This window comes from Mugil cephalus, chromosome 16 (assembly GCF_022458985.1).
Source record: "Mugil cephalus isolate CIBA_MC_2020 chromosome 16, CIBA_Mcephalus_1.1, whole genome shotgun sequence".
NCBI lineage: Eukaryota > Metazoa > Chordata > Actinopteri > Mugiliformes > Mugilidae > Mugil > Mugil cephalus.
Genome location: NC_061785.1, coordinates 9,169,508 through 9,197,277, shown reverse-complemented (window position 1 = coordinate 9,197,277; position 27,770 = coordinate 9,169,508). Strand labels below are relative to the sequence as shown.

The 27,770-nt window shown below is 38.6% G+C and overlaps 3 protein-coding genes across 3 annotated transcripts; all 3 read right to left on the bottom strand.

Annotated features, from left to right (window-relative positions):
* Nucleotides 1-7,390, bottom strand: LOC125022805 (5-hydroxytryptamine receptor 3A-like). Its single transcript, XM_047609747.1, has 6 exons — nucleotides 7,145-7,390; nucleotides 2,585-2,629; nucleotides 2,387-2,496; nucleotides 950-1,119; nucleotides 679-830; nucleotides 1-282 (listed from the first exon to the last, which is right to left on the bottom strand). Exons 1-6 carry the CDS (start codon nucleotides 7,220-7,222, stop codon nucleotides 1-3), a joined length of 837 nt encoding a protein of 278 aa, XP_047465703.1. The 5' UTR covers nucleotides 7,223-7,390.
* A 3,486-nt stretch (nucleotides 7,391-10,876) lies between these two features.
* On the bottom strand, nucleotides 10,877-15,162 carry LOC125022727 (5-hydroxytryptamine receptor 3A-like). The gene is made up of 9 exons (XM_047609630.1): nucleotides 14,934-15,162; nucleotides 14,472-14,516; nucleotides 14,227-14,336; nucleotides 13,006-13,175; nucleotides 12,739-12,899; nucleotides 11,912-12,122; nucleotides 11,639-11,803; nucleotides 11,439-11,512; nucleotides 10,877-11,310 (listed from the first exon to the last, which is right to left on the bottom strand). The coding sequence occupies exons 1-9, from the start codon at nucleotides 15,009-15,011 to the stop codon at nucleotides 11,086-11,088; spliced, it is 1,239 nt and encodes a 412-aa protein (XP_047465586.1). The 5' UTR covers nucleotides 15,012-15,162; the 3' UTR covers nucleotides 10,877-11,085.
* A 682-nt stretch (nucleotides 15,163-15,844) lies between these two features.
* LOC125022804 (5-hydroxytryptamine receptor 3A-like) lies at nucleotides 15,845-24,840 on the bottom strand. The gene is made up of 10 exons (XM_047609746.1): nucleotides 24,553-24,840; nucleotides 23,961-24,005; nucleotides 23,694-23,803; nucleotides 23,335-23,504; nucleotides 23,089-23,249; nucleotides 22,611-22,821; nucleotides 22,401-22,535; nucleotides 17,082-17,144; nucleotides 16,870-16,938; nucleotides 15,845-15,915 (listed from the first exon to the last, which is right to left on the bottom strand). Exons 1-10 carry the CDS (start codon nucleotides 24,628-24,630, stop codon nucleotides 15,845-15,847), a joined length of 1,113 nt encoding a protein of 370 aa, XP_047465702.1. The 5' UTR covers nucleotides 24,631-24,840.
* Between the last annotated feature and the right edge of the window lie 2,930 nt (nucleotides 24,841-27,770).

The following is a 27,770-nucleotide window of genomic DNA, read 5'->3' as shown; positions in this document are numbered from 1 at the left end:
TCAGTTTGAGCTGTTTTTGGTCATATAAAGCAAATATGAAGGTCGAATGAGGGTGAGTCTCAGAGCTTCCTTACATATAAGAGGAATATTGTCCGAACTGGGCAGAATTTCATTGAGAAGAATCTGCATCAGCGTGACAGCAAGCAACACGGTGATCTTGTAGCTGAGTTTCTCGCCACTGGTATCTGAGATGAGGAGGGAGGCCAAGTCCAGGCACAGGAAGAATAGGACGGGGAGCAAGAAGTTTACGATGTAGAGGGCAGGCCTCCTCTTCATGGTGATCTGTGAAAAGATGTTTATGGTCAGGTTCATGGTTCATCACCAAAACGAAAAAACAAAACAAAAAACATTTTGCTCAAAGGAGCTTGTTTCAGTGGACAATCTGCTCAAAAGTAAATGTACATGTACTCACTTAAAGAGTAGAGGTGAGTGAAATTCAGACACAACCATGCCATGAATGCAATGGCATGGAGGATTTTATTGTGTGTTCTTTGTACAGCACAGCAAGGTACAACTGTTGGAGCTAGTTACCTGCACAACTGTGATTGTGATTATGTGATTTATCTACATAACTGTTCCTATGTTGTTCATGAAGTCGTATCCAGTATACGTAAATATATGTCATCATGTCAGCTTGGCTTGGCATGGCAAGCAATTGGAGAATTCAGAAATACTTACAGTGTAAACAATCCTGGTAAAGCCATCACGGTCAGTTTCATTAATGGCACTCATATTCAAGAACCACCACTCGAACTGCGTCCGGATCATCTTTGTATTCCTCTTCATGATCAATGTGTTGTTGTGGGTGAATAGACTCTCTATTTCTGTATCTGGTGGAAATAAAAAAAAAAAGATGTTTCTTAGCAGAACAACAATGTAGGAGTGTGTGAGGAGGTATGTGAGTGTGTGCTCATGTGGACATTGACAGCACCACAGTTTATGTCCTCACATCGGTACATAATAGACTTGAAGGAGATGTTGCAGCTCTGAATGTCGAAAGGGAATCTGTAAACGTCCATCCTGCAGGCGCTGATCACAACATTGTTCTCTGTGATAGAAACCCAACCATCATTCTTAATTTGTAGATATGGACCCGTAGGGGCTTTGTTCTTGTCTAATCTGAAAACAAACACACACAAATTTTTGTGACTTATCTGTTTCTCAGCCGCAGTGCTTCTGGCAGTGTAACTTTGCCAATCATATATCAGCCGTCATGTGTTGCCGCAGTCTGTAAGTTGTAAGTAGCTTTCCACTGTCACTTAACTGCAGGTGCATGTCATTGCAATTAATTGACGCATGCTCGTCTCGGCTCTCTCAAACGATGTTCAAACATTTCTCGTTGCTTTGCTCCATTTATTCAGTTCACAGTTTAAGCACAAGAAGGTATAGCACCTTGATTCTTTGCCATTGGGTAGTCTTTTATTTAATACTAATTATTTCGACAGACACCTGGTCTCATTAACCTGGTGAAATAAATGCACTTCCACCAGACGTTGCCACAATGCTACCCACAGTACATAAATATTTTGCAACAACAATAAAGAAACACGCATAAATGAATGTCTGTTACAATTGTAATGATGTTGCACAAGCAAATCGTCCCTGTTAACACTTTGATAGCTATTTGTTGAAACAACAATGGCAGAAGGAGGAGAGGCAATCAATTTGGTCACAGAACATCTTAGGCATTTTCACTCCAGACTTTGAAGGATAAGCTGGATATTGTGAGGAAAGGCCGCCTAACCCCAGAACTAGCTAGGCTGGCCCCGCTAGGGAAACTTTCAGGTCAGCTGCTGTGAGTGCTACCCTTGGCTGACGAACTCTAAATTGTTTCTTTAAGTTCTAGTGAGTAAAAGAATTATATTTATATGTATGTATATTTTCGCCATCTTAGTGGTTCGACATTGATGCTTCTGCTAAATTTGATGTATGTGACACCGGTGGGTGAGAGGAGACTTTTTGAATAGTTTTAACTGAGTTTCTTGCTGTAGTAATAACATTTGTCTCACTGTATGAGTTACTCCCATGCTGTGCAACGTGTTGTTTTATTGTGTTATACACAATAAATACGGTCAGTGGTGTTATAATGACCGTATTAAGAGGTGTTTTGAATAAAGTTGGAGGGCACTGGTGTAAAATGCATAACCCATCACTGTGATAATGACTGTGATACTACTTGTGTGGATTTAGACCCTTTTGAGAATTTATTGTGTACTTAATTTGATTGCCATGTGTCTGCTGATGTGACAACTATACAATTGCAAGGCAACATACTGCGGTGGAAAATGGACATGGGCCTTCTGAGGTTGGAATGATAGGTCCAAAAGTTTCCCAGCAGAACATTGAATTGTCGGTGTATGTACAATACATGTAAATATCAACTTACGTTTCTTCAATAAGTACATCTGGCTTCCATAAAGACTGTTTGTCAATGTAAATACGCTCAAGTCCACAGAAGTCAGTTGCATTCCATAACAAAAACTCATTATGCCAGGCCTAGACAAAAAGAGCCGGGCGGGGGGGGGTAAATAATTGCACTTTTCATCATCATTCAGTAGTATCATCTTTCTCGCACAGAACTCACCATTCGAATCCAAACGAAAATTATCAAAACTTGCTCAGCCTCTTTCTGTGGACACAGAAATACAGTTTTTTGAAATTCAGTTAACGTTCTGCTGCAAAAATATTATCAAGATATTGCAGTATGTCAGTTTTAATATTACGACTCAGGGTGAGAGGTGAGGTCGATCACAAATGAGACGACTCTGTTTTGACTATGGGTCACATATTGTGTGTGGGAAGCCAGCCTCTTCTCTACCACACATGGATGATTTTTTAGATCATGTTGTATGGAAGTTTTTCTGTGCCATCAGAGTTCTAAATTTAGTTTACAAACAAATTCAACCTAAAAAATTAAACCTAAAATATTCAACCTTAAAAGCGCAACCTAAAATAGTCAACCTCAAAAATACAATTTCAAATATTCAGCCTTAAAAATGTAACCTCAAATATTTAACCTCAAAAATACAACCTCAAATATTCAACCTCAAAAACAGCCAGTCTTAACTTATGATTAACCAGAGAGAAGCAATCAATCCCTGTCTGCATTCCGAGTAAGCCAGCTACTAGGGCTGCACGATAAATCGTTAAAAAATCGAAATCTCGAATCACACGTGATCTCATTTGGAAATACGACGCTTTCGCAAACAAATGCTTCCATTTCTTCCCAGATTTTTTTTTTTAAGTGCTCCTAAAAGCAGCACTGCCGCTGACTCCTCCCTTAACCTATGGTAAAGTCTTTACAACATGCGATTCCATCAGTGGAGGAAGCTGTCATGGTTTATGTCTGTCTTATTTTGTGATCATGTTTGGGGTTTCCTGTTTTATTTTGTCAAGTTTCTTAGTTTCCGCTCTGTCATGTCTCCACAACCACTGCACTGGCGTGTGACCTTGGAACAAAAACATTGAAGAAAGTCGATCGCAGAAGAAGACGGTAAACAGAGCCGCTAGAACGACGATCTGAGGGAGAGCGCATATCTTACCTACACCATAAGTAGCGGACGCTCATTACGTAGGAGATTAAAAACCTGTACTATGATCCGTCTGGTGTGAAATCGTACCAAAGAATCATGATCTCAATTCTAAGCAAATAAATCGTGATTCATATTTTTTCCATATACATTTTGAGTGATATCTAATAGTAGTGTCAAATAGTTTTATATAGAGAAGTCAAGTTACGTGTCAATAATAAATCACTCAGTATTTTTGCAGTAGTAGTTGGTTTTGTGAAAATCCCTCTCTGAGACTTTATGTTGATCATGCATAATAATAGTACATTTTATTTAAGAAGCACCTTTCAAGTCACCTAAGGACACTTTACAGAAAGGAACAGATCAATACAACAATAGATAGAAACATCGATGGACACAAAGGTGATGAAGTTTATACAGTTAATACCGATGTTTACATCAGATTGCTGCTCTGTGCACTGATCATCACTGGTCAATTGAGCAGGACGCTTGTCCTGCTTGCTTGGTCGTTTGAGTGGGTGGGGCAAAATAGTGGCCTATAGTCAAGTCAGTATTTAATATATGTACATAACCCACTGACAGGAGTTGACAATCTTTTTCATGCCTGATTTTTCCAGGAAGAAGAAAAAATGTAAACTGTGTCCTGGATCCACAGTTGTATTTTACCAACATAGAAAGCGTCAATGCATATGTATATGCAAGCACCTTATTTTTTATCCATAAAAACTCTTATAATCCATATAATTCGTGTTTACATTTGCACTTTATTCACTTTACTTACAGTAATGTTTACATCCTCCATGGACAGTTTAGATAGTTAATACACTTACGGCATAGTTTTGTTTTGTATATACTTTGTATTACCGTATTTTCCGCACTATAAGGCGCACCGGATTATAAGGAGCACCTCCAATGAATGGCCTATTTTAAAACTTTGTTCATATATAAGGCGCACTGTCAGCTTTTGGGAAAATTGGAGGTTTTTAGGTGCGCCTTATAGTGCGGAAAATACGGTAGTTTATCGGTTACAAGAGGAAGGGCAGCAGAGCGGTGTTATTTATCGCAGGAGAAAAAGCTCTTTGGCATCATCGCGGTGAAGAGATGAATGACTGTGGCCATCTCGCTTTGTTCCCTCGGAAACTCTGTTTAGTCTTCTTTACTTGGCGCAGGTCATCTTGTTGCTTCCTCCACTTCCGCACCATTGATTCGTTAATGTTAAATTCTCTCGCTGCTGCTCTATTCCCGTGTTCTACTGCGTGACTGATCGCCTTGAGTTTAAACTCTGCGTCGTAAGCGTGTCTCTTAATAGGAGCCATTTTGGGGTCTTTACATAAACACAAATGGAGAGTCGGCGGCTGCCTATTGTAGTTGCGAGACCTGTTGTGGCTCTATATTGGTCCATATACAGGTGCTGGCCAGTAAATTAGAATATCATCAAAAAGTTGAATTATTTCAGTAATTCCATTCAAAAGGTGAAATTTGTACATTATATTCATGCAATGCACACAGACCGATGTATTTCCAATGTTTATTTCTTTTAATTTTGATATTTATAAGTGACAACTAATGAAAACTCCAAATTTGGCATCTCAAAAAATTAGAATATTGAAAAGGCCAATGAAAAAAATGTTTTTTTTTTAGAAATGTTGGCCAACTGAAAAGAATGAACATGAAAAGCATGCGCATGTATAGCACTCAATACTTAGTTGGGGCTCCTTTTGCCTCAATCACTGCATTAATGCGGCGTGGCATGGACTCGATCAGTCTGTGGCACTGCTCAGGTGTTATGAGAGCCCAGGTTGCTCTGATAGTCGTCTTCAGCTCCTCTGCATTGTTGGGTCTAGCGCATTGCATCTTCCGCTTCACAATACCCCATAGATTTTCTATGGGGTTAAGGTCAGGCGAGTTTGCTGGCCAATCAAGGACAGGGATACCATGGTCCTTGAACCAGGTACTGGTGGTTTTGGCACTGTGTGCAGGTGCCAAGTCCTGTTGAAAAGTGAAATCTGCATCTCCATAAAGTTGGTCAGCAGCAGGAAGCATGAAGTGCTCTAAAACTTCCTGGTAGACAGCTGCATTGACCTTGGACCTCAGGAAACAGAGTGGGCCAACACCGGCAGATGACATGGCACCCCACACCATCACTGACGGTGGAAACTTTACACTGGACCTCATGCAACGTGGATTCTGTGCTTCTCCGCTCTTCCTCCAGACTCTGGGTCCTTGATTTCCAAAGGAAATGCAAAATTTGCTTTCATCAGAAAACTTTGGACCACTCAGCAGCAGTCCAGTCCTTTTTATCCTTGGCCCAGGCGAGACGCTTCTTACGCTGTTTCTTGTTCAAGAGTGGCTTGACACACGGAATGCGACAGCTGAATCCCATGTCTTTCATGCGTCTCTTCGTGGTGGTTCTTGAAGCGCTGACTCCAGCTGCAGTCCACTGTTTGTGGATCTCCCCCACATTTTTGAATGGGTTTGTCGTCACAATTCTCTGCAGGGTGCGGTTATCCCTAGAGCTTGTACACTTTTTTCTACCACATTTTTTCCGTCCCTTCGCCTGTCTGTTAATGTGCTTGGACACAGAGCTCTGCGAAACAGCCAGCTTCTTTAGCAATCAACTTTTGTGTCTTGCCCTCCTTGTACAAGGTGTCAATGGTTGTCTTTTGGACAACGGTTAAGTCAGAAGTCTTCCCCATGATTGTGGAGCCTTCAGAACAAGACTGAGGAACCTTTTAAAGGCCTTTGCAGGTGTTTTGAGTTAATCAGCTGATTAGTGTGGCACCAGGTGTCTTCTATATTGAGCCTTTTCAGAATATTCTAATTTTCTGAGATACTGAATTTGGTGTTTTCATTAGCTGTCAGTTGTAATAATAAAAATGAAAATGAATAAACACTTGAAATATATCACTATGTGTGGAAGGAAAGTATACAGTATACAAGTTTCACCTTTTGAATGGAATTACTGAAATAATTCAACTTTTTGATGATATTCTAATTTACTGGCCAGCACCTGTATAAGGCGCACTGTCAGCTTTTGAGAAAATTGGAGGTTTTTAGGTGCGCCTTATAGTGCGGAAAATACGGTATTCTATTTTTTGTTTTTTGTTTCTTAGAAACACACGTCTTGTACTTGGGGACAATCTGATTTTAATACTGGCTAGATAAGATATTGCTCTTCTACCTACCCATGTCACTGTGTAAGAATATTTTATAATAAGAATACCAGATCCATATTGTATCCGTCTATTTTGTCCATGCACATGATATTAGCAATACTTTCAGACAATACTTTTAGGAGATAGGAAATGTACACCGTTTAATACAACTAGCTCAATGGCTAGAAGAGACACTTACAGGCTCTTCCAGTCATTAAGGATTCTGGGAGACATGCTTTGAGTTGGGTTCATGTAGGTGACCAACATCATGACTAACAGCACATTAATCTGCATTTGTCATTGTTAGACATTAAAATGCAAGTGTGTGACCATTTCCTAATAGCAATATACACAAGTGAGCAAACTCAACTTAATTGAGCAATATTCTAGCAGTAATTTAAAAATAAATTTAAAAAAAATAGGCAAATGAAAAATAACAGAAAATCTCAAGGGACTTACCACATCTAGAATGCCATTCATCACCATTCGGACGGCTACTTTCGTACGAGAGCGGTAATCTTTGACAGGTCGACTCATCTTGTATAGATCATTGTCTTTGGTCAGGTTGAGCTTTTTTATAATGTCCCGAGCACTGCACCTATCTGTTGCAAGTATATCAAGATTAATGGTGCATTGGAGACAAAATTAAGGATAAAAACACGCAAATAAAAAAAATGCCCGCCTCTGAGGTCTCATTTGGATTTAAATCAGTGTTTCACCCCTGGTTTCTTCTGTGGTGAACTATCAAATGCTCAGAAGGTAGAGGTGCTTCATCAGCAAAGCCATCATATATATCAAACATAGATTACTGGGATGAGTAACCCCTCTATATTGTTGAAGTGCTGCTTTTCTACCTTTTTTGTTGCCGCTCCCATGTTTGTCATCCTGAAGCTCTGAACTGGAGATGTTTTCAGCTTATATAAAAGAGCACACAGGTATTTATTTTTAGTTTCCATACACAGACATCTCCCTTTTTTACAGAAAAAGTACTGAAACTATATATTTTTTAAACATACACGTCATTCCATATGTTAGCACATAAAAATCAACCATCACCTGAAATCTCCTCCCTGCTCTGATTGATTGCCAGTTGGTCATCATGAAGCTCTGGTAGCTCCGAACTTGAATAATTCCCAGCTAGTATAAAAGAGAAAACGGTTCTTTGTTTTCAGTATTATTTCCATGCGCAGACATCTAGTACTGTTTGTTTAATTTGTACCTGGCATTTCCAGTGAGCTCTGATTGAAGACCTGTCTATGCAGGTCTTCAAGGTCTTGCATCAAACTGGAGGTATTTCCACCTGACAGGAGAACAAACAGGAAAATGGATGCCACTAGTTTCACCTGCCTACCCAAGCGATCAAGTTAACACACATACAGACCCACTGAGAAATTACATAATTTTGCAGTAAATGTTAATAGCACAATTTAATACTGTTAACTTTGTTTCTGAGAAATTGTTGATTTATTCTCTAGCATCAGCTGTATTTCAGCATTTCCATGCGCTATGACAATTGTTAGGGCACCCCACACATATCAATCCAAACCACAGAAGAGCTCCAAATTGTTATATTTTCTGTGGAGCAAAAAAAAAATGTACTTGCAGAAGCAGGACATCTGAAACACCGCCCCCAATGTCCATTAAAAATGTCAATTCTTAGTGGTATTAAAAAGTTGAAAATGCCAAACATTATACAGAATGATCTCAGTTTACCTGTAAGGAGGAGCAGAAAGAAGAAACCTGCAAGCATGATGGCTTTGAGGAGTCACTGAGCATCTCTGTCCTCTCTGTGCTAATATAACTGTACTGGAAGAGGGCAGGGTAAATGCACCAACCAACCATTATCATTATTAGCATAAAAACTAAGATGAAACAAAGCTGCCAGGAAATGACAACACCCTTTTAGCACTCAACCACTTGTGGGCAGAACTGCTTTGTTATCAAACCAAAAGCTCTTAACTTGTCATTTCCGCCGTTCAGTTCCAAAAGTAAAGTTGTCAGAACTGGACACTGCATTTTAAAATAATAGCTAATATACAACTAAACTCAAATTTTCCATTCCACCAATTAATTTCATGTTTATTCGTAGACGTTTAAGGCGGCAGGTGTTGAGATAGAGAGGGAGAGAGAGCGCTGTGTGGATGTGAGGCAGATGAGTAGGGAGGAGAGGAGAAGAGGAGGGCAGCATAAGCGAGCAGATACTAAAAAGAAAACCAAACCCATGTGTTTGAATTCATAAACTACATGACACATGCATTAAGTATTCTGTTTATGGTACAAACATGAATACATGATATTAGGTCATGGATAATTCATGCATTTCTGTAATGGCTAAAAGGGATGGAAAACCAGAGCTATAAAAATGATGACAGCTTAGTGGGAGAGTAGTACTTGTAGTAGTAGAGAAAGTGTTATAATGACATGCAACAAAGGCAAGGAGAGTGAGAGAGTAAAGAAGAACTCACAGCACATGTGACCTAATAAAGGGATGGTTCGACCTGAGTCAGTGCTTATCATAGTGTTTCAGGTAAGCTGGAGGCTTATTTTTAGAGATATATGGACATAAGGAATCACAGCAATGGATCCAGTTGCTTAGTATCACTTTGAAACAGGGTGATCTGCTTCTGCTTCAATTTGAGACGATTACTCGATTTCGCAACTAATTGCGGTATTAAGTACTAAAATTAATTGATCGTAACGTTTCCTGTATACCGCCAGAAAATATTATGCCGGAACCACAGTTAAGGGCAACTCAAACGAAAACAAAGTTACGCAACACCCAAGCAGCGTTTCCTCTACATTCATTTAGGAGCGGTGGGTCGCCATTCCTAAATCCTAGCTGCCGCTCCTTCAAATTTTTTTTATGAAAATACACCACTGCCGCATGTCTCAGTATCTACTCTTTGGAGTTCTTAATCTACCGGTTACCACCGGTCACTTTGTAAACTTCCTCAAGTGTCTTGATCCGCTGGGCGGCGCTCGGTTTCTCAATAAAGAACAAGGTTATTATGGCCCAGAAGTTTAACATCACATGTCCGTCAGAGTTATTAGACCTTTAGCTGCAGAGCATGGAGAGCGCTTCAGATAAATACTGCATGTTTCCTTCACCTTTATCCCATCTTGCAACACGTGGAATGCTAGTAAATGATATTGATGGTGCTGAGTTGCAGCCTGTTTTATTCAGGCTATATATAAGTGCAGCACACAGTATTTAGTGCATGAGTTGTCTGTTCTCAGTGTATTCAGGTCAAGAATATAGATTTCATGTTGCAAAGCATTACTTTCTGCTGTTTTTATTTGTGACGTAATCAGCGACTAGTCAGAGTAGACTTTAAAAAACCTGAATTTGTGCAGAGATGTAAACACAACACACACAGAGAAGGGAGAAGAAGAACGAAGAAAGAAAAGTTTGTCCATATTGTTTATTTCAGTTTAGTTGTTTCTACTTTTTGAGTCACATGGCAGGACAACTATTCTATTAAATTTGGAGCGAGCACACACAAACAAGCCAGCATATCTACACATTGTACTTCGACAGAGGAATATCTAAACTCACATCTGCTATAAAAGACCTACACTTCCCCCATAACCCCTGCTGTCATATTGTGTTGTCTATTTGATAGATTAATTGAACATATTACCAGTTATAGATAATTGTATTGAGCAGGACATATAACACAACTCATGCAGTCAGACTGGAGTGATGAGTATAGTAGTATATAATTGTATATAAGGAGAATACGTGAAGTAGCAGAAAACTTCATTCAACAGTGATTTCAGTTCTAACAACATTCTAACAGCCCGTGTCTTTTCCATGAGATAAATTTTTGTCTTGCATCGTTATAGATTCATTTACCAGAACATCAGCTCGTATCCATACAGTCAGTTCAATCACCTCATTTTATATCTATATTTGCAGGTAGAATTCAAAAGTTTCCATTTAATTATGGAGAGATGCTGCTCTGTCCAATTACTGTAAATCCAAATGAACCGTGATTTAACTGGAACTAATTAGTTCCCCAGTTTTGTGCATTTAAAATCTATGAAAAGAGCACAGTGAAATGACTTAAAACATGGAGATCCAGGTTCCACAGAAATGAATTTCTTTAGATCAAATAAATAAAAGGAAAACTAAACATACATACTTACATTAAAAAAAAAACATTATTATTGACTGTAAAATGGGCCAAATGTGCCTGCACACATTAACTGTGATCATTTCTGATTGGTTTATAAAGCTCAGTGTGAACACTTATTGACCAGTTTAAGGTATCAATGGAATATCGTTTTCCTTCGGGCTTTTGTGTTCTACATCTCTGTTCATGATAGCTTTGAAATGCATGGGGATCATGTCCACAAGAATTGTATCCTCTTTTTAAACTGAAGCACCACTACTCATCTTAAACCAACCAGGCCAAAAGGATACCAGCTACAAACAGAAAGACTGCGGTGACATAACAAATTGAGAAAATCCTGTTGATTTTTTTAGCCAGTCTGGTCCAGTAGCCGGGTTTCCCCTCTTCCTTCCCAGTGCTGAGTTGAGATACTGTTTGCTCAATCTCCCCCAGCTCATCTGACACCTTCTCCAAGGCAAGGAGCACATTCATCAGCTGGCAGCTGCTACCCTGCAGAAGTGATTGTATAGACTGGTAATTAATGAGATTATGATATACATGACATGTTTACTCTTACAGTCAACAGTTAGTAACTTTTTTTAATTTTTTTTATTTGGTTGACCAGCCTGTGATCTAACCTCTTTGGTCACAGATGGCGTTTCATCAGCAGAGATATCGGAGACAGATACACAGCGGATGCATTGCTTTATCTCTGGAACGACAAATTGGACATAAAAATAAATACACAGTCGTTAAAATAAATGTAACATAATGGGAGACTATTAGTCAGAGACTAATGTCACTTTCAAAGATTTGTAGAATCCATGATTAACATCACCTCTAAAAGAGTTGACTTGTTTGTTCCAACATCTCCGTTTCGGGGTTTGCTCTCCATCTGTCTCATTGTCTTGGGTTGCAGAGTCTTTCTCTATCAGATGCATCACCAAAATGGTCTCCAAGAGGCTAAGCAGCATCAGAGAAAAACTCCCCATGCAGTAGATCACTGAGGGGATCAAGTAGCATCATTAAAAACTACTCATTGAGTCAGTGTGGTATGTCTCTGCTCACATAAAGCACGGTCCAACGAGGGCGAAACTCCGAGCTTCCTTACCTATAAGAGGGATCCTGTTTGATGAGCTGGGCAGAATGTCATTGAGAATCAGCTGCATCACGGTGACAGCAAGCAACACGGTGATCTTGTAGCCGAGCTTCTCGCCCCCGGTGTCTGAGATCAGAAAGGAGGCCAAGTCCAGACACAAGAAGAAGAAGACGGGGAGCATGAAGTTTGCGATGTAGAGGACAGACCTCCTTTCCGTGTGGATCTGTTAAATGATGTTCAAATTTAGGTCAAGGCTGTCCTAGTCCTGTGCATTTCACAGAGGCAGCGACTGAACAAGACACAGGTTGCCACACTAAGGCAAGTAAAAAAAAATAAAAATGCTGAAAGGAAAAGCATTTAAAGACAATATACTGAAATACCAGAAGCAAAAGTACATGTACTTACATAAGAGTAGGGGTGTCTGTAGTGAACTGTGTGCAAAAATTTGACTATCTGTTCCCTGCACAGTAACAAGTTTAAGTGGTTGGCTTTGATGATGTATTGGAGCTGTGTCTGCAGATCTTTTCAGGTCTGCTGTTTTTACTATTCCTCCCTGTCATATATATATATATATTCCCCTTACTTCAACGTCTTGTGCAGAGTAGGGTCGCATTTCAGCGTCATCTCACTCGCATGTACATCTATCAGTACAGATTAACAAATTAATCAAACAGGCATGTCTTTGGAAGGTGGGAGGAAACCAGTGGACCTAGAGAAAACCTGAACAGGCAAAAGGATACCACACAAAAAGGCTCCAGCAAGGCAGTGGTTTCGAACCCACCACTTGGTTACTTCTAATATGGTTCTGTTTCTGTGTGTGTGCATTCAGAAATACTTACCGTGTAAACAATCCTAGTTTGATTGGGACCAAAACTGTCGATGGTCTCATTTATGACTGTCATTTTGATGAAAGTCCACTCGTACTGGGTACTTATCAATTTGCGAGTGTGGTTTGTGATCCATTCATTGTTTTCGTAATACATTAAAGATATCTCTTCATCTGTGATGGTAAAAATAGTATTTTAGCAAGGTATGAATTTATGTGCTCGTATTTGATGATGTGTTCATGTGGCTGTAAGCAGCACGTGAACATATTATGGGCTCACCAGAGTACATGTTGGATTTGAAGGAGATGTTGCACCTCTGAGTGTCAAAAGGGAATTTGTAAACACGGATCCTGCAGGTGCTGATCACCACCTGCTCGGTTTTAATAAACACATCGCCATGATAAAAAATCTCAAGATAAGGATTTGGAGGAGATTTGTCCGTCTCTATCCTGTATGAAAAGAAATACACACCATAAGGTAATGAAAAGTCTCACAAAATAAAGCTTCTGTTGCACTTTACACAACATTTGGTAAATATTTTATACATTTAGGTTCTAAATTATGTCCTGGAATAATGTATTGATAGGATCTGGACTTAGGCCAGACCTATGTGTCAAACTGGATGACTAGATGCAACATAATCAAAAAAAAGAGTTAATACTCAGCTTGAATTTTAAATGAGTAACCAGTGACTTCACTGGATACATGGCAATACATTCAAGTTTGGGTTTGATAAGATCATTCCACAATCCTTTTGAATACAACAATACATATTGTCTCAAACCGCTTCACAAAATGAAACCTGAAACTTCCAGAGCAGGCCTGAAGGCAACAGTGGCAGGAAAAGCTCCCTTTTAACAGGAAGAAACCTTGAGCAGAACCCACCTCTTATGGAGGGACTCATCTACCTAAGAGAGAGAGGGTGAGGAGATATACAGTGGTGTTAAAAAGTGTTTGCACCCTTTATTTTATTTTTATTTTATTTATTTTATTTTATTTGCATGTTTGTCACACTTACGTGTTTCAGGTCACCAACCAAATTTAAATATAAGACAAAAATAACACAAACACAATATGCAGTTTTTAAAGGAAGTTTTTTCAGCATTAAATGGGGGAAAATATCCAAGTAAGAAGAAATATTCATCTTATATTTAAATTGAAACACTTAGGTGTGACAAACATGAACAAAAATCAGGAGGGGGTGCCAAGACTTTTTCACACCGTTGTAGCTGATCATGTTATATGCCAGTTTAATTAAATAAGAACAGTCACTGGCAGGTCAGAGAGCTCTTCATTTAATGGCTACAACAGGAGGTTAACTATTAATTTAGACGCCTGTCCTAGAAGCTAACGTACAATTACTATTAAGTGACAGGTTTAAAAAGTTTGTTTGGTTTCATGTCAGATCTAAACAGCGACATTAAGCTTTATAAGTTACTAATTTGACTGTGTACAGATCTGTGTGTATGACTGTGACTGCATTTATACATTTCAACTTACATCTCTTCAATAGTTATATCCGGCATCCACAAAGTTTCCTTTGGAATGAATATGCTTCTAAGTCCACAAAAGTCACGTGGTTTCCAGCCAATGAAATCATTGTTCCATTCCTACAACAGTGAGGTTGTTGTGGGGGTGAGGTGCAAGAGGAAAGAATGAGAGATAAAAGACAGAAACAAAAACAAGGGATAGAAACACAGTTTAACCTTCCACAATAGAGGACTGACTGAGAGGTGGCAGCTCACCATGTACAACCAAATGTAAGTCACCAAGGTTTGGGCAGTCTCTTTCTGTAGAGGAAGAATCAGAGTACACTGTTAATTTAAAACACAAGTTCACCCACAGATAATGACAATAAGACAGTGAGTCCTTAACATTTATAAAGAATCTGTTCAAATTGTGCACTTATTACTGTTCAGTTGCCCCTGAACTAAAATGAGATTTACACCCCTGTCTTACAACATTGCTTTCCATTTTAACTGGCGACAGAATAAACAAAAAGACAAACTGAGTGCCATGGTTAATAAACATCTTAGTTTAGATTTCAAGAATATGGCTATTTTTCTAAAGACAAAACACACTGCACTTATGTAGCACTAACCAACTAAGCATTACTATTTGAAGGGATCTGAGCAAAATAACAGTTTCTTCACTTTTTCCCGCCAATATTAAAAAACAATTGACTGAAAAAAACATGAATAACTTACCACATCTAGAATGGTTCTGACTGCCATGTAGATATGTACATATGTAGGATCTTTGTGATCTGAGACAGGCCGGTCCATGGTGTACAGATCTTTGTTTTTGGTCAAGTTCAAGTAATCAATAACATCCTGAAATCTGCACTTTTCTGGTGAAGAATATCGAGACACAAAGAAAAAAATGTGCGTGCTTGAGCTCCGTGAGTCAATTAATATTTTATTTTTATAAAACTATGAAAATCACCTGCTCAAAGAATGTCTGCAAAAATATCAAATTAAAATTCAAAGCTAGAAACACAGGACTTCACTCAAGTTCACGCACACACAAAAATATACAAAAAATAAACAATTGAAAGAGCCAATTACATATTCACATGAACATTTATCTGATAAAAATAAATAAATAAATAAAATTACAAATTTAGATTTGCAGCATTTAGTCAACTGAACTTCCATAATTAAGCGGTTATGCACAAGAAAGTGTTGGTTTCCTACTGTTGTTATCTTGAGGCTTTGGTTGCTCTGTACCACCTGAAAGAAAAGGGCACACACAGTAAAACTTCACAGCTGTATTAAACTGTCTTGACAAGTTCTTATTATTGAACTCAATTTAAAAACGTAACGTAATCCATTGTCTTGTGACTGCAGATCTCATATTTGCACATTTTATGTTGAAGTTGCTGTACCGTAGGCCTTTGAGGAAGGAAATTTCAATCCTGCATGAGTTGCACATGTCGGAACTGACATGTTTGTTCATTTCTGGGGATTGTCATGGCCTCGATGGCTGTGGGTCCTGTTCCAGGGCTTTATGGCTGTGGTGTGGGCCCCTGTTTTTTTTTGTTTGTTTGTTTGTTTGTTTTTTTAATATTATTACATCTTTATGTTTGATTGATTGTTTGAATAAAGTTTACTTTGACTTAACTCATGTCTTCAAGTTCTGGGTTGAAAAAATCAACGGGGGAGAAGGAAGGGTGATATGATAGGAATACTGGGAAATAGAAAAAAAATTAATACGTTTTTAACACTTAAACCTAAATGAATCCATTGTCTTAACTTCTTGTGTGTTTTGTCTGTGTGGTCAGTGTAGAGGCTGCCTCCATTTTCCCCTTTTTGTTATTAAACTATCCCTATAAAATGATAATACCTTTGAGGCTCTACAAAAGAGGATTAATTCATTAAACCACAGTTTTTCAACGTCAGCAAAAATATTGGCACCATAAGCGTAATAGATGGGTGGAAGTGATAAGGCCGTATCCCCACCAGGAACACATTTCAAAGTGGTTGTTTTTGGTGGATCAAAATTTAATTTCCTCCTCTAAACAGCCTAAATAAAATAACTGTTAAATTTCTGAATGAAAAAGATGTGAGTTGGATCTTTTTGAAGTAAACTTTTAAACTCATGTTAGTCGTCAAGAAGAGAAATAAAAGTAGAAACACAAACATTATTGCTCTCAACTTAAAATGGCAATTGACATAAACTTAGTTGATCCTAACTTGGAAATGTGAGTTGAAAGTGTGGGGAGTTGTGAGTTAATTTCACAAGATACAATAAGTTTTCTTCAGTGGACAATATAACGGAATAAGCTGTTTTAGCTCACAGTATCAAGCTGAAACAAATGATGGGCCCTTATATTAGTATTATTTCCACGTAAACGCATCTCCTGTTTTCACATAATCAGGCCATCCATTTATCTGCTCGACACAAAATCTGCTCAGGAAGAGTAGCTGTGACATTGTGACATGCTAGGCCACAACAGAAACAAACCACTTGTTGGCACATACAGTAAAACTGATTTAATCTCAATTCACTTCTATTCATATAGCGTCGTTAACAATCCACATTGTTTTAAGATGCTTGGTGAGCAAAGACATAAGCTCTTATGCACAGGGAATGATCTTTATAGTAAAAAATACTCAAATCTGATCACACCATGTTTTTTACCTGAAATATTCTCAGAGCTCCGGTTGAATGCCAGTTCATCTCCATAAAACTCTGAATTGGAGTTATTTCCTGCAGACAGAAAACAGCATACATCTTTAATTCCATCATAATTCCCATGCCTAGACCTCTCCCACTGTACTTTATACAGTATCATGATCATGTGTTGGCTACTTAATGTAAAGCGTGTTACTTTTGTGGTGTTTATTGTGTACCTGGCGTTTCCCCCAAGCTCTGATTGACCATATATTGTGCATCTGAACTGGAGAAATCTCCACCTGACAGAAAAGAGAACAGAAGAAAAGAAAACCATTACTTCCACCCACTTCGGTCTCTTAGTTAATACAGCACGCTCTAGGAAAACGTAACGACCCCATCTAATAATAATAAACCAATAGTTCTAATTTAATTATTTTAACGTTCTTTCTGAGAAATATTAATTTATTCGCCATTTCAGCCACTGACTCTCATTTTTATTTGACATGATGTCATCAACTGTTGAATCTATGGCCAAATCAGACTCGCTCAGAGTTTCATATGAATCCAAAACACAGATTTACCCACTTAATATCTGCTATGGAAAGAACAACCAACCTTCTCTCATTTCACAGGCATAAATTCCTGCTTCTCATTAAAATAACGACCACATAAATAATCCAGTTCATGTTCTTTAGTGAAAGTAAAAAGTAGAAATACAACAAATGCCTAGATTATACAGAACGATATCACATTACCTGTGAGGAGCAGCAGAAAGAAGAGTCCTACAATCATCATGGTTTTGAGGAGTCAGTGAGCATCTCTGTCCTCTCTGTTGTCTGAAAATGTTTCTCCACTGTGTTAATGTAACTGCACTGGAAGGGAGGGCAGGGCAAATGCATCAACCAACTGCTTTTTAATTTTCAACAACACTGCCAGGAAATGACAGCACCCTTTTAGCACTCAACCACTTGTTGTGGGCAGATCAGCTTTGTTATCAGACTGAAGGCTGTTAACTTCTCATTTCCCCCGTTGTTGGCGTTCTGTGCTCAAAGTAAACTCGTTAAAAGTGGGAGCTGCATGTGAAAGTAGTTTTACATCAAACATCAATTAATGACGGTTCGGATTCATCTCATTTTCTGCTACTCAGTTGGTTGCTGGAGCCTATCCCAGCTGTCGTCAGGTGAGTGGCAAGAGGACCCTGGACAGTCACACTCACACCTAGGGTAAATTTAGGGTGGGAGGAAACCGGAGTACCTGGAGAAAACCCAGAAAGGCCTGAACTGGACTCTAACCCGGAGACACTTGCTGGGAGGCATCAGTGCTAACCACCAAGCGGCTGTGCAGCCCCTGATTCAGATTAATTTATACTAAATACAAAAGTTCTTTCACAATGTAAATATGTTTAAATCCACAGAAGTCAAGTTGAATGGTCAAGTCACTTGCCTATGGTTGAGAAGGTTGCACTAAACAATGAAGCCAGAATGATGACACGTCATCGTGTATGAAAGAAAGCAGGAACATAAACTTCTGCATAGAGCCTGTGAGTTGTTTTCTGTGTCTTTCATTTGTATGTTTTTTTGTCTTTTGCAGTGAAGTCTGTTGAAGAGAAACTTTAATTCATTCATTACTCAACTGTGTGTCATCTGCCTTTTTGCACTCAAGTGTGTGTCCACGTTGGCTGAGCTCCTGTAATCCTTAACTGAGCATAGATTATTTTTAATCTACACAGCCAGATTCATACTACAGGCCAAACCTAGAGGGGACTGGAAGGGAGAAGATGAATTAGACACACCTGACATTAAGAAATTAACTGACAGAGTCAGCATGGAGCAGAACAAAGAGACAATTAACTACATGGAGTTGTTCAATTAAATATGGATAAAATCTCACCGACTAACTTGGATCCAGCAGTGGTATATAATAATAATTTTCCAAACTCTCCAGGCTTCTCACACTACTGCCTCCCTGCACACAACTATCATTCATCTACTTTCCCTCAACATGAAAGCCGCTATCTACATTTACATCCATAAACTAGTGTTGCCAGATGGGACATCTGTATGTGTTGCTTAAAAATTATTTGACCCAAACTTTTGTATGTACGAATATCACCAGGAGAGTGCATTTAAAAGTTATTCTACAGCTATTTGAATAACGCAGCTGCTTTATTCATTGTTAGTCAAATCGTATATTTGCCCTTTTATATTGTACAGCCTCTGAAACTTAAATACATATAAATACGATAATCATCTATCTGACAACACATTGCCAATTCACATGTTCACACATAATATTTGTATTTTTTTTTTTTTTGGAAGCTGTAATTGGTTAAATGTACAGCTGTTTTGACATTATAGTTATGAACTAATGGGAAATTGTGTTTAAGTATTAACCATTGTGAGAACTATTATATTTGGACAAATGGTGATAGCAGCTTGATTTGATCTCTATGTATGTTGATTGTAATTATGGTTGAAATACCTTATTTAATTAGTAGAACTTAATTGAAACGGGTGGTGCTTTCCTTTTATTTCTCCCTTTTGTAGCAAATGGACTAAGCTAACCAGGCTAATTATTAATTATTAATCCCCCATTTAAAAAACAACAGGTTAAAAATATAATTTATTCACCCAACTATAACATCATGACTATGCACGTGCAGTATATCCAGCTAGTAAAGGGTTTCAAACGATTCATAGTCACTAAAACAAAGCTTGTGTACGGCTTAGAGCAGCTACGCATACAATATTTTATTTAGTTTTTTATTTTTCCAGTGTTACTGACAGATGTGCTAGTCACCAGGTTGGTCCAAGGTGGCGTGACTATATACACTTTATAAAAAAAATAAATAATAATAATTGAAACACATAGATACGAGGACAAGAAACAAGTGTATTTGTCAATTTATTAATTTTTGTACCTCATGCCTACACTACAGTATATTCCCAAAGAGAGGATCATGCACTTTTTTCAGCCTCGCAAGAGCTACACTCCCCTTACATTACATTTATATATATATTTTAATATATATTTTGAAGATTAATTGAACATTAGCAATGTATATATCCTTATCAAGACATATATCGATATATATATCTACAACCTGTGCTACTATACCGGTCGCTTTGGCCAATAATGTTTAAGTGTGTGAACGAGCATTTTCTTAGATTGACTGGAGCCAGGTATAAACATTTAGTCCTGGTCATATAATGTGTATGAGCAACTGCAGACCTTTGATGAAGGGAGCACTTCCTCTGAAATTTTTCAAGTCGACAAGAAAGCTGTGGTGTGATTGCTGACTACTGGAAATGATGATCACAATCAATGTTCCCTCTAATTTTTCATGTGTCTGGGCATACACACAAGCTCCCTGAGCACACCCTGAGGACCACTGTGAGCAGTATTTACAGAGTAGACCTTTCTCACTCGAAAAAGAAAAAATCTCACCCAGTTTCACTGCTTGTTCTTCTATTTGCACATTCTCCGACAGCCCTTCCATCTTAAAAGAACCACATTTCTTTTTTACTTTAGCTTGGTGAGTGGGTGTGTCGCTGCCCGTTCGTTTCGCCATGGTAAGGGTTGTTGTTAGCTAGCTAGCCTGCGCGGTGCGTATGGGCAGGGCAGAGGGCACATGGGCAAGCACTGTCAAGGCTATGAATGGCTGCGTAGCGTAAGTGAACTGCATCGTACCATTGAATGGACACCTGTCACTCACCCAGTTACGTTGCAAAATGGTACAGAAAACAATATTATTGGTCTAATTAATTAGATTAGATTAGGTCTAATATTAGATATTAATTAATACGTTCATGTTGAATTTAATTTTATGCGCTGCATAGATTTTCTTGTGCGCTGAGAATGTGCAAGCAGTGCGCGATTGCGTAAGCGCGCAGCTTAGAGGGAACATTGATCACAATACGTATTCAACAGTGGTTACTTCTCCTGCCCTGAGGAAGGAAGGAGTTGGAGGGGATGACTGAGGCAGGAGAATGGAGAATCTGCTGTTGCTGTCTCCATTATGCATTTCACCACTTCAGACAAGACCTAACCAAGACAAGGCGATGAACTGTAAAGACGCGCACGTGTTGACTAAACGATCATTTAATTCATAATCGTTTTTAAACTGAGGCTATGCTATTCCAAAATGCCCCACGCTGCAAAGAGAGCACCTAAAAACAGAAAGACTGCTATGACATAACAAATTATGAAAACCCTGTTGATTTTCTTAGCCAGTCTTGTCCAGTAGCCGGGCTTCCCCTCTTCCTTCCCGATGCTGAGTTGAGATACTGTTTGCTCAATCTCCCCCAGCTCATCTGACACCTTCTCCAAAGCAAGGGACACATTCGTCAGCTGGCAGCTGCTACCCTGCAGAAGTGATTGTATAGACTCGCAATTAATGAGATTCTAAACCACGTACACGTTTGCTCTTAACCATGGTTTATGCCTGCGTAGGTTACACAGGACATAGGCAGTGTAACCTATGCTACACTCGTCAGTCTGGCTCACTCTGTAACAACTTCACTCAAACACTAGTCGGTACTGTCTTTTACACCAGTATGGTTTATACTAATACAGTAATACAGTATGGCCCAAGACAGGTCATACAAATATATCATCCTATCTCCAAACCTCCTCAGTTAACCTTTCCTGTTCCAGCTTCATTGATCCAAATCAATTCAAAAATTGGGGAGATGGGGCGGCACCTGGAAATACTAAAGCAGAACCACACTAAGCAGACCAATGATAGCTCTGCGTAGGAGAGCGTGGTTACAGTTCTGGGGAAGTGCAGTTCAGCCGTTAGGGTCTGAAACTGTGCCATCAAACTTGCTGCATTGACATTGTCCCTTGAAATACACAAAACCCTAAATATGGCAATAAAAAACTGGTAATGGAAACACCTACATTTTGAGAAACATTTTTACGCTGTCTTTTATAACATACCGATATAAAAGTGTATCGCAAAAGTGCAGTGGAAACACTTTTTTTTTTCTGCAATTCCCTGTCACCGAAGATGACATAGAGGGTCATGTGATCAGTTCATTTGAAGTCCATGTTACTCAAAGTGAAGTGATGAGAGTTTAAGAGAATTGTGGGATATAGCGACACAAGACTTTACGGGAGTTACAGCTCATCCGCAAAACACCTTTCTATGGAAACATAGGCGCAATTGTAATTTATGGAAATTTCAGAAATTTTATTTTGTGGAAAACTGTAATGGAAATACAACTATTGATGCATAAACTGTGCATAAAGTTTGGGGCTTTTTTCTTAAATTTGGTCAAGTCTTTCAAAGTGATCTAACCTCTTTGGTCACAGATGGCATCTCATCAGCAGAGACATCGGAGACAGATGCACAGCAAGTACATTGCTTCATTCCTGGAAGTACAGAAGTTGGACACAGAAATATTTGAGCAAAGTGTATTTGTTGCATTTTGAGCATTTAAATTATTACTAAACTTGTAGACTGATCAGTAACGGGAGACTAACATGAATTTCAAAGATTTGTAGACTCAGATTGAGTTCACCTCTAAAACAGTTGATCTGTTTGTTCCAACATCTCCCTTTCGGGGTTTGCTCTCCATCTGTCTCATTGTCTTGGGTTGTAGCGTCTTTCTCTATCAGATGCATCACCAAAATGGTCTCCAGGAGGCTGAGCAGCATCAGAGAAAAAATCCCTATGCAGTAGACGGCTGAGGGGAGAAGGCATCAATATAAATGTGTACAAAGCACGGACCAATATGGGGCGAAACCCTGAGCTTCCTTACCTATAAGAGGGATCCTGTTTGACGAGCTGGGCAGGATTTCATTGAGAATCAGCTGCATCACGGTGACAGCAAGCAACACGGTGATCTTGTAGCCGAGCTTCTCACCCCCGGTGTCTGAGATCAGAAAGGAGGCCAAGTCCAGACACAAGAAGAAGAAGACGGGGAGCAGGAAGTTTGCGATGTAGAGGACAGACCTCCTCTCCATTTTGATCTGTTGTGTATGAACAGCACAAGTATCAGAAAATCTGCACACATATCAAAAGTAAAAATTCTTGACATAAAGGGTAGGGTGTAGTTGTCATCAAGCTTTGACTGAGCTCAAGCATTTGAGTGTCTGTTCCTTGCAGAACATGATTGAAGTGTTGGAGCTGGGGTTGTCACCTACAACTTTTCCAACTCATGTGTTTCAGCTATGTCTACAAATGTTATCCCGGCACGACTTGGCACAAACACACTTAAATGAAACAGAAATACTTACAGTGTAAACGATCCTATTTTGGTAAAAGCCGAAATGGTTGAAAGTTTCTTTTTTGACATTCATGTCAACGAACACCCACTCGTACTCCTTTCTCATCATCCTGCGGGATCTCTCTGAGATTGCTGTATTGTTTTTGTTTGTTCTTAAACGTATTTCTTCATCTGTGAAGAAGAAAAAAACTCTTATATTTCCTAGGAGGACAACAATGCATATGGAGGTAAACAGAACACGTTCACATGGGCTCACCAGAGAACACCAGTGACTTGAAGGTGATGGAGCAGTTCTGGGTGTCAAAAGGGAATTTATAGACATGCATCTTGCAGGTGGTGATCACCACTTGGTCTTTTCTAAATTTGACTTTGCCATCAGACATAATGTTGAGATAAGGACTTGGAGGGGAATCATTCGTCTCTATCCTGTATGGAAACAAATACACACAATATAGCAAATCATTATGGGACCTCTTACCAGATCTCATGTGTTATTTAACAGTGTGGAAAAGTTAGGTTTGCAGATAAACTCAATCTGTGGCTCAAGAAATGAAACAGAAAAAAATGTCCTTCCAACATGCAAAATGAAAAAAGCATTTATACATTTCAACTTACATCTCTTCAATATTTAGATCTGGCTGCCACAAAGCTTCCTTTGGAACTATTACATGTTTAAGGCCACAGAAGTCATCTGGATTCCACCTAGTGAAATCATTGTCCCATTCCTACAAAAAAAATAAAAATAAAAAGAAATAGCAGTTTGTTTGAGTTGAAGTACACGAGGAAAACAAAAGATACAACATAGAACAGATGAACTTGCTGTCCAGATCATTTAATTTTCCACAGTAGAAGAGTGAGAAGTGTCACTCATAGACAACCCACCATGTAAATCCAAATGTAAGTCTTCAAAGTTTGCTCAGTCTCTCTCTGTGGACAAAGAAATACAGTTTGTGTCAACACCTGTTAACATTATGTAGCTGACAACACACCAGCAAGACTCATAAAATGTTGCATTATATTGTACACCAATCAGGCAAAACATTATGACCACCTTCCTAATATTGTGTATGTGGATCATCCCACAGATACTTTATCAGTTTGGGATCTAGTGAATTTGGAGGCCAGGTCAACACCTGCTGTTTTCAGTGTTTTTTTTTTTTTTTTTTTTAATTACTTGTTTCTAAAATGTTTTTGGTCAGTAGTCAATATCACCTGTTACACCCAGATAATACGTTTTTAATATGAGCTTCATAGGCCTGACAGATCTAATGTGTCCTATTCCCAACCCTATTGGGTCTCACCCCTGCCGACTGAAAATTTTCCACCTTTATGTGTTTATTAGTTCATACTGTAATACAACATATTTTATGTTATTGTATCTCTAGGCCAGCAATTGAGGAATTCAACTTCAGCCCAATGGACTTTATTATTAACCCAAAAGCATGAGTGCAAATAAACTTTGTTCAAAACTTACCACATCCAGAATGGCATGCAGCCCCATATTGAGGTACACCGGTGTGTGATGTTTGTGATTTCTGACACGCCGGCTCATCGTGTACAGATCATTGCTTTTAGTCAAGTTCAGGTGGTTTAAGATGTCATTGTAACTGCGCTCTGCTGCAAGAGTATGAAGACGCGTTCTATATCAGGCAATTTATTTATGAAAGAGAAACAACAAAGAACTTGCAAAGAAATTACATATTGCATGCAACATTTATTAAAACACTTGTGGAGATCTCTAATTGGTTCAGAAAACTACAGCTGTCCCATATACAACCCAGCCGAATGTTAAAGTGTTGAACAACATCTGGACATTTTCAACCGTTGGTCAGTTGAATTTCCATAATGATTAACGTTGATATTAAGATGAATAATTTCCGTAAAGTTTAGGTTCCTACATTTTTTGTCAGTGCTCCGACGGGACATGTGATGATCAATATGAAGCCTTGGACTGGAGACATTTTCACCTTCAAGTAAGAAGTACGTATCACAACAAAGTACTGACATCATGTATTATTTTTTTTTCAGCTGTGAGTAGAGTAGCTGTGATATCATGTTGGGATCATTTTTGAAAGCAATGAAACATTGTTCACAAATCAGCATCTCCGCCATCCCTTAACTATTGACACATGATATTCACAAAATATTGCATAGCATTATTTCCATGCATCGACATCTTCTATTGAATTTTGAATGTACAGTGTTGTGATCATGTGTTTTGGGTGTGTTTTTTTTTGTTTGTTTTTACCTGGTATCTCTCTCAAGGTCTGATCCATCGTCAGTTGTTCTGGTGTCTGCTGTAGCTCAGAACTGAAGGTAGTTCCACCTGACAGAAAAGATCACACAGACTAATAGAATAGAAAGTAGTTCCACTCGCCTAAGAGATTTATCATTCGCTGTAAACCTTGAAACTAAATACTTGCTATGACTATGTCTGTGAAGAACAAAAGGATTTAAAAAGGCGACTGGATTGTTGAGAAGAAAAAAGGCTACACCCACAAATATTCCTGTTTAAAACTCAACTTCCCACCAGAGAAATCAAGATTTATCTATCATTTGTCTTCAGCAGTGAAGCATCATTTGCATTTGAAGAAAAGGTCAGAGACATGAATGAGAGCGGTAGTCATAGTAAACTCTGAGTTCTGCGTTCTGTGTTTTCATTTTTTCCCAGTAATTTGCATGAGATGTTTTTGTAGGATGCAAAGATACTGTTAATCATTTGAACTTTTGATTGAATCGGACTGATTTCAGAGTTTCATATAAATCCAAATCACGGGGGGAAAAACAATAAATGGAAATAGAAGTGGAACATCTCAACATAACTTCTCTCATATAAAGAGCATATTTGCTCACAGTTATCAAAAAAAAAAAAAAACTTCAGCTTTATGTTTTTTATAATACTTCAGATGTAATCCTACTTGCATGCATTATACAGAATAATCTCAATTTACCTGTGAGGAGCAGCAGAAAGAAGAAACCTGCAAGCATCATGGCTTTGAGGAGTCACTGAGCATCTCTGTCCTCTCTGTGTTGTCTGGAGATGATTCCTACTGTACTGAAATAACTCCGCTGGAAGATGGCAGCTGCCAGGAAATGAAACCCCCTGCACTCAAATGATTCTTATCAAACTAAAAGCTGTTTACTTCTCATTTCCGCTGTTGCTGATCAGTTGCTGATCAGTAGAGTACACTTGGGAGTAGTTTAACATCAAACATAAACTACAGTTCAGATATATTCACAGCGTTTGTCCCAGGTGTGACTCTTTTCACTTCTTCTGCACCCTTTTCCCCCAGAGACCGTCCTTGTATTGATCTCCACTGATTCAGTTCTATTCAGTTTTATGTCATAACCATTCTACAGATTCCAGAGCAGAACCCATTTCCCAATCCCCAAAGCAGCACATACAAACAATATACGATAATTAGAGGTCATGCATAATACATGTAGCATTGTGGATATTGTGTATCTATAGTGGATAAAAGGGATGGGAAAAGCCAGCAATCAGAGTAGTAATTATAAACCAGCTAAATGGATGTAGTGGGTGCTCATAAAGCTACAGTTTCAAGGTTGGAAAGAGAAGGAGAGAGAGTCAAGGATATGCAGTAGTGGTATTTGAAAGCACAGAGTAAAAAGAGAGACATCCCAAATCCCTGTAGATTCAGCAAATTGGATCCGCTGGAGGCTTTTTGAGCTGGTGTCATCTACGTAGTAATGAACATTTATGTCCTGTTTCCTAATATCATTGCAGAGAGGAAGCAAGGATAATGAAAGTGTCTACAATCATGGAGTTGCACAGAACCCTGTTGAACTCCATGATTACAACAAAAGTACATTTCATCAAGACACAGATTGGATCATTAAGAATAAATTATTTTAGTTCTCGGGTATTTTTGTTCATAGTTGTTGATATCCGTAGAAGAGCTAGTATAATTTAGACCACAGGTGTCAAACATATGGCCCATGGGCCAAAAGTGACTCGCCGGAGTGTGAAAAAAGTGTGAAAATTAAAGATTGCATTTTTTCAATGAAAATTTTGTCAGAGAATTGGACAGGACACAAAACTTACCTTACTGGTCCTTTTAGTTTGTTTCACAAACACATACAAGATTAGTCAAATAAAAGTGATGCACTGACAGAGAAAGACAGCAGCTTCTTCTGCCTGCATTGTCTATCCAATTCTTAACCCTACAAAAAATTACATCTCAGAGAAGAAGTACTTTGTAACCAGCTATTCTCCTCAAACAGATTCTCCTCCAACTCTGTATCCCATATCAGAAGACAGTCCTTGCAACTAATCAAAATAATAAATGGTTTCCCAACACTTTGACAAAGTAATGGCACATTAAATTGTGATTCTCAAGATAACAGTATTTAAATGTATGTGGTTGTAGTTGACCATTGCTTGACCATTCCTTAATGTTGGACTACACACAACTGAAGCCCCACAATTAAAAGATTTTTATACCCTATCTTATATTAAATTGGAGGAAATTTTTTTTAAAAAAAAAAGACTGAACAGCTTACCACATCCAGGATGGGACACATCTTCATTTCAACAAGCTTCGGCCATATTTACTGTGTAGAGGTTTTATGCAACAGTCAACACAACCTTTTAGATTATGTGTGATACTTAGAGGATGTTTATTACATAGGGAAGATGTGTAAATGCACAATTAGAAATCTTATCTGTGT

Excerpts from the sequence above, each read along its gene's own strand:
- LOC125022805 (XM_047609747.1), bottom strand. The coding sequence starts at position 7,222 with ATGAGTCGACCTGTCAAAGATTACCGCTCTCGTACGAAAGTAGCCGTC. Across the intron at positions 2,630-7,144 it reads TGAATGGCATTCTAGATGTG|AAAGAGGCTGAGCAAGTTTT; the intron begins GTAAGTCCCTTG and ends CTGTGTCCACAG. Across the intron at positions 1,120-2,386 it reads GATGTACTTATTGAAGAAAC|ATTAGACAAGAACAAAGCCC; the intron begins GTAAGTTGATAT and ends GTTTGTTTTCAG.
- LOC125022727 (XM_047609630.1), bottom strand. The coding sequence starts at position 15,011 with ATGGACCGGCCTGTCTCAGATCACAAAGATCCTACATATGTACATATC. Across the intron at positions 14,337-14,471 it reads CTTACATTTGGTTGTACATG|GAATGGAACAATGATTTCAT; the intron begins GTGAGCTGCCAC and ends TCACTGTTGTAG. Across the intron at positions 13,176-14,226 it reads GATATAACTATTGAAGAGAT|GATAGAGACGGACAAATCTC; the intron begins GTAAGTTGAAAT and ends CTTTTCATACAG.
- LOC125022804 (XM_047609746.1), bottom strand. The coding sequence starts at position 24,630 with ATGAGCCGGCGTGTCAGAAATCACAAACATCACACACCGGTGTACCTC. Across the intron at positions 23,505-23,693 it reads GATCTAAATATTGAAGAGAT|GATAGAGACGAATGATTCCC; the intron begins GTAAGTTGAAAT and ends GTTTCCATACAG. Across the intron at positions 16,939-17,081 it reads GAGCTTGGGGGAAACGCCAG|GAAATAACTCCAATTCAGAG; the intron begins GTACACAATAAA and ends TTCTGTCTGCAG.